Genomic DNA, 15,743 nt, shown 5'->3' with positions numbered 1-15,743 from the left:
TTTTGATAATCAAATCCATGAATCATGACAAATCGTATAACTTGTTTAATATAACTGAATTGCATGCATAACGCAGTTTACAAATGCACGTGTGAATTCCTAGCTCACTATGCTAAGAATCACTACCATGATAACCACTATTAAAATGTTCCTTTTTATGTATATAAACATTCAAAGAATGAATTTACACTCATCTGGTCTTAGAAATAGTATAGTTAACTTATTTTCAGACGTAAAAATGCATATCAAATTACCTTGATATTCAACGGAAGATGATAGGCCAACAACTGCAGCTTCATACTATTTGGAAATAGTCCTAAGGTACGGAGTAAACAGTCACTGACCGGTGTGACCACTCATTAATTATGCAGATGGTAAATAATGTTATAATGCAAAGTTGAAAATTGTACAAAGAAATCAATTGTTGAAAAATAATTTTAGTCGATGAAAACATTGACTATGTTTTGCATAATTGTCTCGGCATTCGGTGTCGAAAGCTAATCGTTCCACCTGGGACTAGGATTTGTTATTGGTCCCAGGACCAACTTGCGTGCCGAAAACTCCTGTATTTTCTACTCGAATCCTGCATAACAAATACTACTATTTATAGTTTTATCATTTCAAACTATATATTAAAGAAGCACAATATTGGTTGGTTGGTTGGTACCAAAAACATTTTTTTTATTTTAATGCATTTTCTTGTTTAAAGCTGCACTCTCACAGATTTACATTGTTTACAGCTTGTTTTATTTTTCATCTTGGAAAGGGCATTTTTTGCGTAAATATCTGCAAACCAATGATAAAAGAATGCTGACAAAAAATCAGATCGCAGATTTGCATATTTCCGTTCGAAAATTAATGTTTAATGGCTTAAACTGTTACTAACGGTTCAAGAAAACTGCATAAAACATTGATTTTTGAACTGCAACATAAAAGTCTGCGATTTATTTTTTGTCAGCAGTCTTATATCACTTGTTTTCATGGATTTTCGCAAAAATGGCTCGTTCCAAGACAAAAAAAACAATAATGTCAAAATGTTCAAACTCATTTCTTTTCAATTATTTAACAACAACATGGTATAGGTACAGGTTAAAACTATAACTCCCAATTATAGACCAAAATATCGCTATTCTTTTCTGTTTCTAGATCATGTGGGTTTTTGTTTTTGTTTTGATCATTAAAGGCAAATGACGGTTAAACATGAAAATGCATTAAAATGAAAACAAAAATATTTTTTTGGCATCCAACCCATATCGTTCTCCTTTTAATAAGTACAAAAAGTTAGGTTTAACCTTCCTGCAGGTACAGTAAAATGTTCAATTCTCAAGCAATGTCCAGATAAAAAAAACGTAAGTTATCTCTTTTGTATCGTTTACCATTCCATTTATTATAAATTTCCATATAACTGTTATAGTCTTAGAGCCGACTGTTTCCAAAAGAAACAATAAAAAAGTGACCCCGACGTGATTTGAACACGCAACCTTCTGATCTGGAGTCAGACGCGCTACCGTTGCGCCACAGGGCCGTATGGATTTATGTATGGTAAAGAAATAGATATTCATACGCTATAGAGCACATGTCGATTCTATTTTTAAAACATCGAAGTTATATTTAGACCATCGGCATTTTCCGTGCGTGATGTCTTCTGTGTAATGATTTACTTTCGGTTTCACTTTACCAGAACAGGCAGTGTATTGTAAGGTGAAGTTCAACAATAACGGTAGTTTTACCATGTTTATCCTGATGGAACATACAGTTTAATAACTTATGCTACTAAGTGAAGAATAGCATATGATTTGAAAATAACGTCGACTTGTTTTGACTAAATTCACTTATTTTGGATGGCTCCTCATTAGTCTAAAATAATAGACTTGAACTATACTTCTGCTTCTGCGTCTGCTTAGATGCGGTACAGGGCCTGTCACGGCGTAGTACACCGGGGGAGGCGTTTAGTCAAAATGGAGGGCGGCCCTTAAAGCCCTCCACTGTCTCATTAGGAGCTCCTCGGCCATTTTTTTCAAAAACAACCTCGGATGTATATGGACGGTTTACATACTTAAAAAGTGGTACGTTTAAGTCCGCTGCAAATAGATCGCGTAGTAATCTTATTTAGTAGTTAAAATTTATGACTTAACTCTTGGGAATCGTAATTATGTTTGCAATAATACACTTCACTGGCAATCAATTTAAACTGAGAGCAATGAATAGAACTCTTAAACACTACATTTAATTAATGCTTTTATTAAAAAAAATACGGACTACTTCAACAGATGTACCGGCATACATCCGAGGTTGTTTTTGAAAAAATGGCCGAGGAGTTCCGAATGCCACTGTCTTTGCGTGGACTATACTATTCTCCAGATGGTTCCAATCCTCACACGTTTAGACGAAGTATGAATGTTTTAACTGCTCAGTTTTACACTGTTGAATTATAAATCCTCTGTCATGATTGATCACTTGTTTGTCAATAATATTTGTTGTAATTCAGTCTTGAAATTTGGTAGCTCTAATTTGCCTCATTTGCCTAGCTGGCTGTAGGAACTCATTAGGTGGTAGTGCTGGGCAAACCCTCGGCCACCTTATAGAAGAATATCCAGGGGGAAAAAAAGGACAATGAAACTAACAAGTTGAGCACTGATGTGTATTAGGAGGGATTTATAGGTTCGAGGCCGCCGACTTTGTAGTTACCAAGTGATTGATTTAGGCTCAGTAAGCCGTATATAGCACAGAGAAACAATGCTTACTATAGCTGATCTTTCCTCTATTCTGATATCAATAATTAGCTTAGCCCTCGACTAATATGCCATTTTTGCCATATTTATTTTTCAAATTGATGTTACGCACATGCGTAAGTGCGTAGTTACGCTGGCTTCGCCCCTGTCAAATATATACATGTGTCGATTGTTTATCAAGTATTCTGATATCTGTAAATCTGGGACAAATCTGACAGGTTGTGTTCACGTACAACGGTATTCGTTACTGAGAATATATTTATGTAAAAATAGCGACTCTATTGACAAATTAAATCCAGTTTAGATCACTGTTGAGTATATATTAAACAATTTTGTCGTTATTATTCAACATCGATGCATAATATTACTATATATTCTTTCGCCCAGTGTTAAATGGTAGAGAGTTGTAATATTGTTGCAGCTAGGCCATAGCCCTGGTTTACGAGAATGTGCCATAAATGAACATATTAATGTAAAAATAAATAAATCAAATAACATATTTTGTCTCTGAGAATGAATTCTTGTATGCTTTATGTGTCAGTGTATATTTTTGGCTTTATCCAAAAGCTGGGAGTAGGATTTGTCATTGGTTCAAGCCAAAAGTAACATTAAGGCCCTTAATCGATCTATCCTCACATCGATTTATTACCGAATTACGAAAACAAGTACCGAAACACGCTTTCAAGTCATTGTTTTTAATTATTCTATTCCTATATTAATAACATGCCTTTCAGCCAAACTTATACAAAAATATTCAAAAATAATGAATTTATTGACATTTAAATTTCGATAATGAGCCAGTAAGAATTATCTCCCTTCGCAAACTAACGGTTATGGTTATCGTTTGATAGATCTATGTAAGTCTGCTAACCTATACATAGCTAATGGAAGGTTAGGCAAAGATATTGATATTGGTCAGAGCACATGTATAAGCAGCACTCTTATAGATTATGTTTTGTTATCGCCGGAATTATTTCCCAGAACTATACATTTTGAGGTGCAGAAACATATGATCCATTGTTTTCTGATGTTCACTCTTGTGTAGAAATAAGTATTAATATGTCATTATATTTAAGTTCTGACTATGCTAAAAATGTTGTTGATTCCACTGATGATGTTGTAAAAAGACCAATATGGGATAATAATGCAAAAATTCAATTTGTAAGTCACATTGATGAGTTAAAGATCACTGCTTTGGCAGATGAAATAGCTAGATAGCTTAAGTATTAGTAAACAGTATACTGTTGATGTTGTTAATCATTTGACAAATAGTGTTTCTAATATTTTAACTAATGCTGCTGATAAATCTCAATTGTTGTTAGAAAAGAAAATTGTTAATTAAACACCTGTTCGTAAACACTTTAAGAAAGAATGGTATGATAATGATTGTAAAGATGCTAGAGCTAATTATATAAAAAGTAAAAATAAGTACAGATTTAATAGAACAAATGAAAATTTTGCTTCCTTAGTTAACAATAGTAAGTCTTATAAGAAATTAATGAATAAGAAAATGAATTCTTTCAAAGGGAGTGTAAATAAAAAGTTTAAAAAATCTTCGTAATTCTAATCCCAAAGCTTTTTGGAGATTATTAAATAAATATTGTGATGAAAAGAAGAAAACATTGTCTAGCATTTCTAAAGATGTATTTTATGAACACTTTGTCAAGTTAAATCAAACTTCGTCAACCAATGATGCAGATACCCGTATGTATTCAGAAATTGATTTTGATTCAATCTCGGGCAATAATGAGGAATTAAATATGGTATTTAGTATTGATGAAATTAGAAAAGCGGTACACAGCTTGAAAACAATAAATGTCCTTCTTCATTTGATAATATTTTAAACGAATATCTTAAGTATAGTGGAAGTGAGTCTTTCTTATTACTGGTTTGCAAACTATTTAATATCATTTTTGATTCTGGAGTATTTCCAGAGGTTTGGAGTAGAGGCATCATTTTCCCAATTTATAAAAACAAGGGTAGCATCAATGACCCGGATAATTATAGAGGCATTACAATTTTAAGTTGCATGGGAAAATTATTTACGACTGTCCTAAATAACAGATTAAACTCTTTCCTGGTTAACCCAATTTGCTCTGTGAGGAGCAAGCTGGTTTCAGGAAAAATTATAGTACCATTGATCATGTTTTTCTTTGAAAATCTTGATTGATTTTTATTTAATGAAAGGTAGAAAACTTTACTGTGCCTTTATTGATTACAAGAAAGCATTTGATAGTGTTAATAGAATAGCTTTGTGGCATAAACTCTTAGAAAATAATATAGATGGTAAATGTATTAAGATAATTAATAGTATGTATGATATTGCTAAGTCATGTGTTAAAGTTGGTAATTCATTATCAGAGTTTTTTAGTAGTCAAGCTGGTGTTAGGCAAGGTGAGAACCTTTCCTCGATACTATTTTCTCTGTTTCTTAATGATTTGACTCAGTTTATGTCAAGTAGGTTTGAAGGGCTTGAAACCTTTTCTAAAAGTACCTTTGAATGTTTAAGTGAGGATGATGTAGATGTTTACCTACGTCTTTATATATTACTTTTTGCTGATGACACAGTTGTTCTCGCCGAATCTCACGCCGACTTGCAAGCGGCATTGAATGCCATGCTAGAATATTCTAATATGTGGGATTTAAAAGTTAATCCTAGTAAAACTAAAGTGTTTTTTTTTTGTAAGTCTAAAAGAACATAACTGAAAGAACAGGATTTCTACTATGATGGCGCTAAAGTAGATATTGTCGATGAGTTTGTGTATCTTGGTGTTATGTTTAGCTACAGTGGTAAATTTACTAAACCTAAAAAACTTTTGGTAGATCAAGCTTGTAAAGCAATGTTTGCACTTATAAAGAAATCTCGTAAACTTAACTTAGCAACTCTTTACAATTGTATTTGTTTAATTCAATGATTGTACCAATATTATTATATGGTTCAGAGGTATGGGCTATGGAGGATCTTAAGATATTAGACCAAGTTCAGTTAAAATATTGTAAACTCATTTCAAATTTAAAACAGTGTACCCCTAATTGTATGATTTATGGTGAACTTGGTTTAAAACCAATTTCTTTACCAGCTAAAACTAGGCTTTTGACCTTTTGGAGTAAAATAGTAAATTCTGCTGATGTGAGCAGCAGCAAAATTAGTCACTTATTGTATAATACTGCATATTCTTTGCACAATGATGTTACCTCTGGCTTGAAGTTCCCATGGGCTTCCTTTGTTAAGAATACTTTAAATGATTTAGGATTAAGTATGTACCTTGATTAACAACAGGTTAATAGTGTTATTGTTTTTTAAGAATATGTTAAAAACAGATTATCTGACCAATTTATTCAAAATTGGTATAGTATTGTTTCAAATTCACCAAAATGTCAAATGTATTAAGTATACAAAAAAGATTTTGGGTTTGAAAGCAATATTGATATACTACCGAGTACCGAAGAATCTTTCATTGTATTTGCTTAAATTTAGAATTATGAATCACAAATTTCCTATTGAAGTAGGGTGTGGTCAAAATGTTGAGAGATTTCGTAGAACATGTCATTTGTGTAGTAGTAATCGTTTAGGTGATGAATTTCATTACTTGTTTGAATGTCAACATTTTTCAGACGATAGAAAGAAAAATATTAAATTGTACTTTTGTCGTAACTCTAATTGTATCAAGTCAGATCAATTAATGAACAGTAAAAGCAAAAAAGAACTTATTAAATTGGCTATATTTTGTAAGTCCCTTTTATCTAATGTCAAATAGTCATTCTCCTTCAAAACAATACGACTTATTTGTCTTAGTATTTCCTATATGTCTACTTTGTTTATATTTATATGTTTAATTAATTGTTTGTTAAAGTGCTATTGTTCTGATCACATGGTTGTAATAACCCATGATCTAAATAAAATCTTGAAAATCTTGATTAAAATAAAAAGTAAATTAAGATACAAAACTATTACATATATCATGCCAAGTTAATTCACTATCTATCAATCCTGACTAAAGTTATTCTATTTTTTTCCCTCAAAAGTAATCCAAAGCTAGATCTTTACATAAGCTACCTACACTCCAAGTTTGTTCACAATCCATCAATCCTGACTAAAGGTATTTGGCGGAAACAGTTTATCTAACTTTAGTAACCTTGACCCAACTTCCATCAAATCCAATCACATAAGCTACCTTACACACCAAGTTTATTCATCTTCCATCAATCCTAACTTAATTTCTATTGGTTGGAAAACTTTTTTTCTATTTTTAGTAACCTTGACCCAACCCAATATAAAGCTAATTCTTCACAAAAGCTACCTACTCACCAATTTTCATCACTATCGATTTTATCCCCAACTAAAGTTTTGGGGCAGAAACCAATTTTCATTTTTAGTAACAGTGACCTCCTCAAAATGAATCCCAAGCTAGCTCTACATAAGCTACATACAAATCAAATTTCATCACTATCCACCAATGCTAACTCAAGTTATTGGGCAGAAACCATTTTATAAACAGTGACCTTGACCTTGACCCATCCCCCATAAAAGCAATCCAAGCAAGCTCTTCGCATAAACTACCTACTTACCAAGTTTCATCACTATCAATGTTGCTAAGTAAAGTTAATGGGTGCAAACCATTTTTCTATTTAGTAACAATGACCCTTGACCCTCAAAAGCAATCCCAAGCGAGCTCTTCACATATGCAACCTACACATCAAATTTATTCACTGTCAATCAATGTTAATTTGCTAAGTAATTGGACTTGCTAAGTAATTGGGTGGAAACCAATTATTGATTCATTAAGCTGGTTTCACTGAAAACCTCATTGGTTAAAAAGATTAACAAAGGGAAATAACATTTCCATACATGCTTTATTGATTGAATTATGCCCTCTTTACAAGACATGACAAGATTCATTAACAAACAACATTAAAATCAATCTGGCTGTGGATTGGAATCAGTTTTGAACAAATTTACACACATTTTAAAACACCATTTCATCCATCCATTCATAACATTTCAATTACTAGTACACAAACATGCAATTTAAACATTTATAGTTATAATAGTGTATCAATAATTACTCAGACAATTCAAATACTAGTAGAACTTGATTAGACTATGCTTAAAACAAGATAATCTTGAGCACTTCCTGTGTAAGACAAATGCTGATTTATAGACCCATAACTCTATACAAACAAAATATATAAAAAGCTGTCTACTGCATAAAAACATGAAAAAGATTAAATAACAATTGATGAAATGTATTGAAAAATACCATAACATAGTGGTTTTCACCTTGTATAAACAATATTATCAAATGTTTCCAATTGGAAGAAGTATATTCCCCCAAAAGAACCTGATGTACAAATTAACAATTAGGATACCAAACCAAATCTAGGATTTTGATTATGAAGATCTTCGTAGATTTGCACAAAACAATTTTAAAAATCATGTTTTCTTTTCTGTTACAATTCATCTTTTTTTCCAGATTGAGCCAAACTAACACTAAATGTAGCCAAAATATTGAGCCTATCCGCTAACTGCTCCTTTTTCTTATCACTCAATTTTCCAGAGCGTAGTTTTTCCAGCCTTTCAATCTCCGAGTCTACAAAACCTGTGCCCTTTTCAGCAACTCTCTTCATGATTTTAATGTACATGTCAGATGATGTTTTCTCTACGTCCTTTGAGAGGAGTTTTGCCTGCTCTTCTCCACGTGCGATGAGCTCATCCCTGTTGGCCGAGGGCAAGAAAAACTGCTTTACGAGGACGTCAAACTGCTCAAGGCAGCCAGGCAGTCCAATCCACAAACCTGAAAAAAAGAACAAAAGTTGTTAGAGCAACAACAGTTTATAATGTCTGAGAATTGTTTCAGGTTTAAGCAACTTATCCAATTACTGAACTTGTAAGATTCATCTTTGATTTTTACTTGTATAATTATGTACCACAATACAGGACTAAAATTAAATTCAAACAGGACAGGTTTTTCAATAAATTCATTTTAATTAAAATAGTTATTTAAAAATCCACAGCAGTTTAATAGTTAATCAAAATACAAACCTGATTCTTTCATGATAAACTTCTTGATGTCGTCAGCTTGAAGCTTATCGCCTTCATACTTGACTGGTTCATCTCTGCCCTGCAGGAAAAGTAAGTAGGTCGGGTGTGCATCCTTGTTTGTTGGCACCTTAAACCTCTCAGCAAGATCCATGTTGTCCTTCTCACCATAATCTGTTAAGTAGTGAAACTGTTAGTATAAGATGGTGTTTATTGCTTGAAAGCAATGCATTTAGGATTAAAGTGTTGCAGAACAGCATAAATGGTAAAACCTTGTCATGAAATGCTTTGTGGTTTATTCTTTACATTTTCCCCCAGCACTTGATCTGATAGAAATATGCACATTTTTGGTAAACATTTCATCCAATTCTGACTAAAAATAAAATGTTTATGACTTTAATACTGTTTCTAAATGCGCCTTTCAGGTTTTTCACCTTAGCTTTAATGCAACTACTATTTACCTATTAAACATGATAAGAGCAAAACGAGAAAAATCCAAATAGGAGGACAGGTCTAAACCTACAATCAACTACTGAAAGGTTCATAATATAAAATGAAGAAAATAATCATTTATTACAGTTCACAACTAAAGAGTTCATTATAAGGACCTGGACTATAGAAAGTATAGTAAATAAGTATGATGTATTCAACAGTTTTTGAATAATAATGGTTTTGTTCTTATGAATTGAATTATTGAAATGATGCTGAAGACAGTACTTTGTTTAAGAATCTAAGGCCATGCGCCATTTTGTTTCACACTCCTTGTTGGTTTATCAGTAATAAATATTAAAATCAGGTTACTCAGCATCATTTCAATAATTATAAAGTAATGCTTATTCAATAAGCTAACCTGCAACTTGGACCTCAGCAATAAGCAGGTCACTCTGGCTTATACAGGCCTCTGCAACTTTCTTAAATGCATCCTGTTTATCCCCATATGGATAAGTCTCATCAAACTTCACCAGCACTGCTTTGTGTTTATCAACAATCTAGAACATAAAACGTATATTTTTTAAGTTCATTCAATTTAGTGTCTAAGATATTGATGCTAACAATGTTTTCAAAGCATGGCAATTATTTTTAATTTCCACATTGTTTATTTATCTTAAATAAGCGATTCATCTGATGACCACACCAAGCTACATATTGTATAACAATACCTTGACCTTTTTACTGAAAAACAGACATGGGGTATTATCTCAGTGATTAGCTTTGGAGCATTCTATACCCAACTTAACTCCAATGTAACATATGAGTGAAATACAAAAATAAGGTAATTTCCGCAAAAATAAGGGTTTTTTCTCAAATGAAGTCATTTTTTGGTGAAAATAGGATTTTTTCCAAAATAAGAAAATAAAGTTACTTTCTAGCAAAAAAGGACTTCAAAACTTTGCAAAGTTATAAGCAAAAGATGAAAATAAGGTTATTACGCAAAAAATATGATGTACGTGATTTTTTAATTAATTTTTTTGAGAAAAGTCCTGGCATTGAACGAGCAATTTCTTTATAGTCGTGACACTGCATATGTTATACTTTGCACAGCTGAATGAATTATAAACAGATTGGAGGATATTGTATTTATAAATTTGGCAATTTAATTCAAATGAGCTTAAAATCAACAATTTAAATTCACCTGGAAATATACTTACTTCTGTTACTAAATCTTACTAATTATATTTGAAAACATTTACGAATGTACGTTTCATGTGTTCCAACTTGAGTTAAAAATAGCGAAATAAAACATGTATTTTTTAAAGATATAAAAAGTACTTTATAAATTCTTTCACCGGAGACTAATTATCATAGTTAAATTAAACAAGAGGCCCATGAGGGCTCTACTGGCATGGCTCTTGTGTGTATGGGTAATAGGTAACAAACATATAGTTCACGTTTTGTGTTTGGGTAAGCTGAAAACGTTGCACGTTCAACTTCTGAGGACAGAAAGTGTTGTAAGCAGATTAGTTGCATGACCTATTTTAAAATGTGCTAAGTAAAGGTCATCTGACGAAAAAAATTATTTGCTTTCAAAACTGTACTCATGGTCAAAATTTCATTTCTGAAGCTTTGAAAATAAAAAAAGTTGGATCAAGATGTCAAAGTCAAGGTCATTCGAGGACAACATTGATGCTCATTTGCAAAACTGTACACATGGTCAAAATTTCATTGCTGTAGCTTTAAAAATAAAAAAAGTAGGTCAAAAGGGGTTGGGGCGGCTTTGGCCACAGGGGCATAATTTCAACTGTTTTGCTAGATGGTCATCATATGATGCTCCACAACAAATATCAAAGGTATGAGCCTTGTGGTTTGAAACAAGATTTTGAAAATATTTCTTAAAATAAGTCTCTAGGAACCTTGTGACCGCCGGGGCAGTGCCAGTTTTGACCCCAGGGGCATAATTTAAACAACCATGGTAGCGGACCACTAAATTATGCCTTATTCAAAATAGAAAGGGTCTGCATAGCTGTTCAGACAAAAAGATTTTTAAACATTCCCAATTTAAGTATACCAAACCTGTGAACCCCGGGGGATGGCCAGTTATGATCCCAGGAGCATAATTTGAACAAACATTCACAAGCAATTGTGTTTATATGGATGCGTGAACGACAGACACTTTGGCCAATAGAGCTAAAAATGGCCTCTGGCCTTTCAACAAGAACAAGGGAGAGTAATTTGAAATCTCAACTGCAGAACCAAAAAGCAAGTTGTCTCCCTTTAATCCTAGATTTGACTTGTAAACTTGGCTTAAAATAGACTTCGCTCATGTAGACTTGGCAATAAATAGACTTAGCTAAAAATAGCATTTTTATAAACTTTCAAGGCCCATAATGTAGGCATGCATGGGCTGATCTGGCTGGTTTTCGAAAGGAACCAAGCTCTGATGGACATCTAAATACTGTACAAGTTTCATTGAGATACAATCAAAACTGAAGACTGTATCGTGTTCACAAGCAATTGTTTACAGACACACATATCAAGTACACATTACCATCACATAAGCTCTTCTGGGCTTTGGCCAGTAGAGCTAAAAATCACTCTAAAATGTGCCACTACTGTGTTATGTCTGTCTGTCATGGCTTATATAAGAGTCCTTTTTTTAAAAAAAGAATTGGGCACATATTGTGAGAAATATTGATCTAAAGGCCATACGGCAGATTTCACAAAAAAGGCAATTATTTAGCCCATTTGCTTTCATTTATTGTTATTGCATGTCAACGTCATATATACAGCAATTGCCTTTCCCAACCCAATAAGAACACCTAATAGAAGTGATTTGTATTAAAATAATGAAAATATTGTGTTAAATAAGGTAAAAAAATGTAAAAATATGCCGATATTTAGGACAAAAAAGACAGAAAATCTTCCCGGTACCAATATACCACTTTTTTGAGGATGCTTTTCAGTAACATCTGGTAAGTATTTTATTCTTGTCTGTTGAATAATGTTTGCAAGAAATGTTAATTAAAACAATAATATATCTAAAATGATTGCATTTCGTTCAAATATACTTAAATTTTCGGTAATTGCGCATGGTGATAACGTTACGGTAATCTGTCCTCGAATTGTTGTGTAACATTAGCAGACATGATCCACTGCTAACTGTTTTAAGCCTAAACACACCTTTATTAAATCACTGAAAACAAAGACTACGTGTCGGATAAAAACAGTATTGCACGTAACAAGAAATTGGTCATTCCCGATCATAAAGTTTTTTAGGTCTAAAAATGTGTTAATGTTACTCAAAATCGATTCTGTCCCATTTTAGCATGACGATAGCACCTTTTCTATTCGTGAATAATTTACACCGACTGAGGGTTAACATCCGGGTAGCGATTACTTTTATATTGGACTGGTTCACAGTTGACATTGAAATGATAAAAAAAGTGGTGAATACCGTTGATAAAAACTTAATCCAAGTTTGGCTCATTCTGTCCTTCAATGTAACGTTAACATTATGTCACGCTAGCATTAAGACAAGCGCTTAATAAAGCAAGAAAATCGTTGAAATTTGATGACTTTCCCAGAGTCAATTATTCCAACATAACAATGTCGTCTGTAAAGTATCGTTTGTAAGTATTCATTCATTAGGTACGTAGTTTATATTGAATTCATACCGCTTTTGTGTTTGATATCGTTATTTATTGGACAGAATTAAGAATTTTTGTGATTATCAATTGACCGTGTTTATCAATCATTTATATAGTTTGTTTTATACTGTATCAAGCTCAAACAGTCTGTGGTAGGTCTGTATTTTAATTTGTTGTGAAACATTCTGTCCAACTGCTAATGTGACATACTGCTAATGTTACTCATTCTGTTTTGTGGTAACACTAGCACATACTGCAATTAGCAATTTATAATATATATGTTTAATATCAAAGGTAATGATAATTGCACCATACTAGAGACATTTATATTACCACAACAAAACATTTATGTTTATAGCTTATCTGATCTGATATAAAAAGAAAACCTATGTTTGCAGAAAGCATTTTCTGTCTTGTTGTCCAATTAGGGTTTGTTTCAATAAATTTATTTGAGAAAAACGAAACAATCTTTATTTTTTGTCTGTACAATCTGTTTTATAGATAAATGAACCATTTAGTGCAAGACAAAATACTTCTTTGGATCAAAATATAAAAAAAAACAAGTTTTTACCGGCAATATTGTAACACTAGCACAAATGGTATGGTGATACAAAATTCTTTTTTTTATAAAAATGCATGAATAAATCATTGCAAATGTTCTAAAATATGATAGATAAGATATTGCTGTAAAAGATTATGTTGAAATCACAAATCTGCAATAAATTTTAAAAATCAATATTCGCCGGGAACTTTTTGGTCACCAAAACGTGAAATCTGCCATACCAGTATACCAGGTATTTGCACTTTCCAAATATTCGTAATAAGGACTGCTCATCAGAAAGTTGGCAATTGACTGGGAGGTCTTATCTAGCCACTTGCATATTTGCTAAAGGGAAAGGGTTTATAACAGGCTTTTTTCTACCAAATTTGAGAAAAAAAAACCTAGAAATTTTGGGAAAATTTGCATTGCAAAATATGCCATTATGAGAAAAAATCATTGCTTTACATAAAAAATCAGGAAATTTAACAGTCAAAAGAACAAGCTTTTCCGTCTTCTGCAATGAGGAAATTATTAAAATATTAGTTTCTTCTCCCTTTCAAAAAACCTGAAAAGTCTGAAATATCAATCCTTGGTGTGTAAATATCCATCGCAATAAATCATGACAGTTAGGGAAAAACATCATATATTTTACTATAGAAAAAGGCCTGTTTTAACTATCACCTAAATTTGAAATCTAGTTTATAAAAAAACTTGCTATTAAATATCTTATTTTCACAAAAATTACCTATATTTTCACAAAGATAACCTTATTTTCATATTTACGCAATGATATTCTACATAAAGTCCATCTTTGTTCCCAGTGGTGAGATGAGCTTTTTTCAAAAACAATAACATTTATTGAATTTAATTTTTGTAAAAGAAAGCCAATTGTACCCAATCGCCATAGTTCTAAAAGTCAAAACATGAAAACTCTATACATTATGCAAGTGCCCTAAATATATTACTCTTTATTAAGCATTTATTGTTATCAGTTATATATCAAAAGATAAGATTTATACAGTAGTACAACATGAACTTGAGTGAGCTTTCGGACAATATAATGTCCATCATGCATTAATGGGGAACTTCTGTTCTGAATGTTTATCCATTCAAACCCCAGCGGTTATTCTTTGTTCTTTTTTAGGTTTTGAGTTTGACATTTCTTTATTTTCAATTTCAGATTTTATTGCACAAATCATTTGATTACATTTTGATGTGCTTGGTGCAATTACCTTGTCAAAAACGCCGGAATTGAGTTGAACTGCTCCTTTCACGACATCAGCACTAACTGCGCTAAAAAAGGCAAAAATTGCCAAAATTAACAACATTGTCATCTTCCAAAACATGCTGCTTTCTATTTTGATGATGTGGACCAATGAAAATCAGGAGTTGTTTTTACCGGAAGTTTTTGTCTGCTGTAGGTTTGTTACTGAAGTGTTGATTGGTTCATTTTGTTGGAGTCGGTCCCTAGACTTACCGAAATACGATTATTTACCGAAAGACGGATAAAATTACCGAAAGACGCATGAAAGTTACCGAAAGACGCCTTCTAATGCATTTATTTTATTGTTTTTATATTAATATTATACAAATACATTACCAAACAAAATTTTAGAGAAAAATATTAAAATATAATGATGTAATAGGCAGTTGAAATTTCAGTGTTCGAGATCGAATTCCGCGTGCCGACTCGCCAACCGAAAGACAGATAAAAGCTTCCAAAATAATCAATTATTCCAATTAATGATGATCTCATAATATTCATATAACTAAAACACACTCATAAAAATGAAAAAGTTCATGAAAATATTTAATTATTGTTCAATTGAATAAAGACAATATGTCAGTGAAATAGTTGTCTCCCTTCGCCAACAGAAAGACGATTTAACGCAGGTAAAAAATAACTTATTAGTTGTTGTATTATGAAAATGATTATGAATTTGGATTCAAATAATAGAATTTATATTCTTATGGAAATGTTAGATCAATAAACAGCATTTGAAAGTATTTTGGAATATACTTGAAACATTGCCTTTGAAATAGGTCGAAAATGTCGCTCAAATCATTTTCTTTTAAATTAACTTAGATCTACAGTATAGTTCAGGGCTTTCAAATTTTAATTTTTGTTCATCTTCAGATAAATTAGCTTACTTATGGACACTAATAACCAGACCACACCAAATACACAAAATCAGGCGATGTTTAAAACAACATAATTATCACCCGGTATATGACACCCCACAAAGTAGCGGCACGGTTTTTGGGGGACAGTTTGGTATTATTGAAAGTGTGTTAATTTGGGTAAACCCTTTTCGGCTCTGTGACACGTGTTGAGTAAATACCAT

The 15,743-nt window shown here is 32.3% G+C and overlaps 1 protein-coding gene and 1 non-coding gene across 2 annotated transcripts; both read right to left on the bottom strand.

Moving 5' to 3' along the window:
- Positions 1 to 1,453: 1,453 nt before the first annotated feature.
- Trnaw-cca (transfer RNA tryptophan (anticodon CCA)) lies at positions 1,454 to 1,525 on the bottom strand. The gene has a single exon. It is a non-coding gene; the product is annotated as a tRNA-Trp (tRNA).
- A 6,042-nt stretch (positions 1,526 to 7,567) lies between these two features.
- LOC128229899 (endoplasmic reticulum resident protein 29-like) lies at positions 7,568 to 14,788 on the bottom strand. Its single transcript, XM_052941801.1, has 4 exons — positions 14,631 to 14,788; positions 9,623 to 9,761; positions 8,776 to 8,946; positions 7,568 to 8,527 (listed from the first exon to the last, which is right to left on the bottom strand). The coding sequence occupies exons 1-4, from the start codon at positions 14,742 to 14,744 to the stop codon at positions 8,184 to 8,186; spliced, it is 768 nt and encodes a 255-aa protein (XP_052797761.1). The 5' UTR covers positions 14,745 to 14,788; the 3' UTR covers positions 7,568 to 8,183.
- Between the last annotated feature and the right edge of the window lie 955 nt (positions 14,789 to 15,743).

This window comes from Mya arenaria, chromosome 4 (assembly GCF_026914265.1).
Source record: "Mya arenaria isolate MELC-2E11 chromosome 4, ASM2691426v1".
NCBI classification, from domain to species: domain Eukaryota; kingdom Metazoa; phylum Mollusca; class Bivalvia; order Myida; family Myidae; genus Mya; species Mya arenaria.
This window is presented reverse-complemented; position numbering and strand designations above follow the sequence as displayed.

What these genes read in the sequence shown, in the direction of transcription:
- LOC128229899 (XM_052941801.1), bottom strand. Translation starts at nt 14,744, where the DNA reads ATGTTTTGGAAGATGACAATGTTGTTAATTTTGGCAATTTTTGCCTTT. An exon ending in ATTCCGGCGTTTTTGACAAG is followed by an intron (nt 9,762 to 14,630) that starts GTAATTGCACCA and finishes TTTATGTTCTAG; the next exon opens with ATTGTTGATAAACACAAAGC. An exon ending in TGCTGAGGTCCAAGTTGCAG is followed by an intron (nt 8,947 to 9,622) that starts GTTAGCTTATTG and finishes ACTACTTAACAG; the next exon opens with ATTATGGTGAGAAGGACAAC.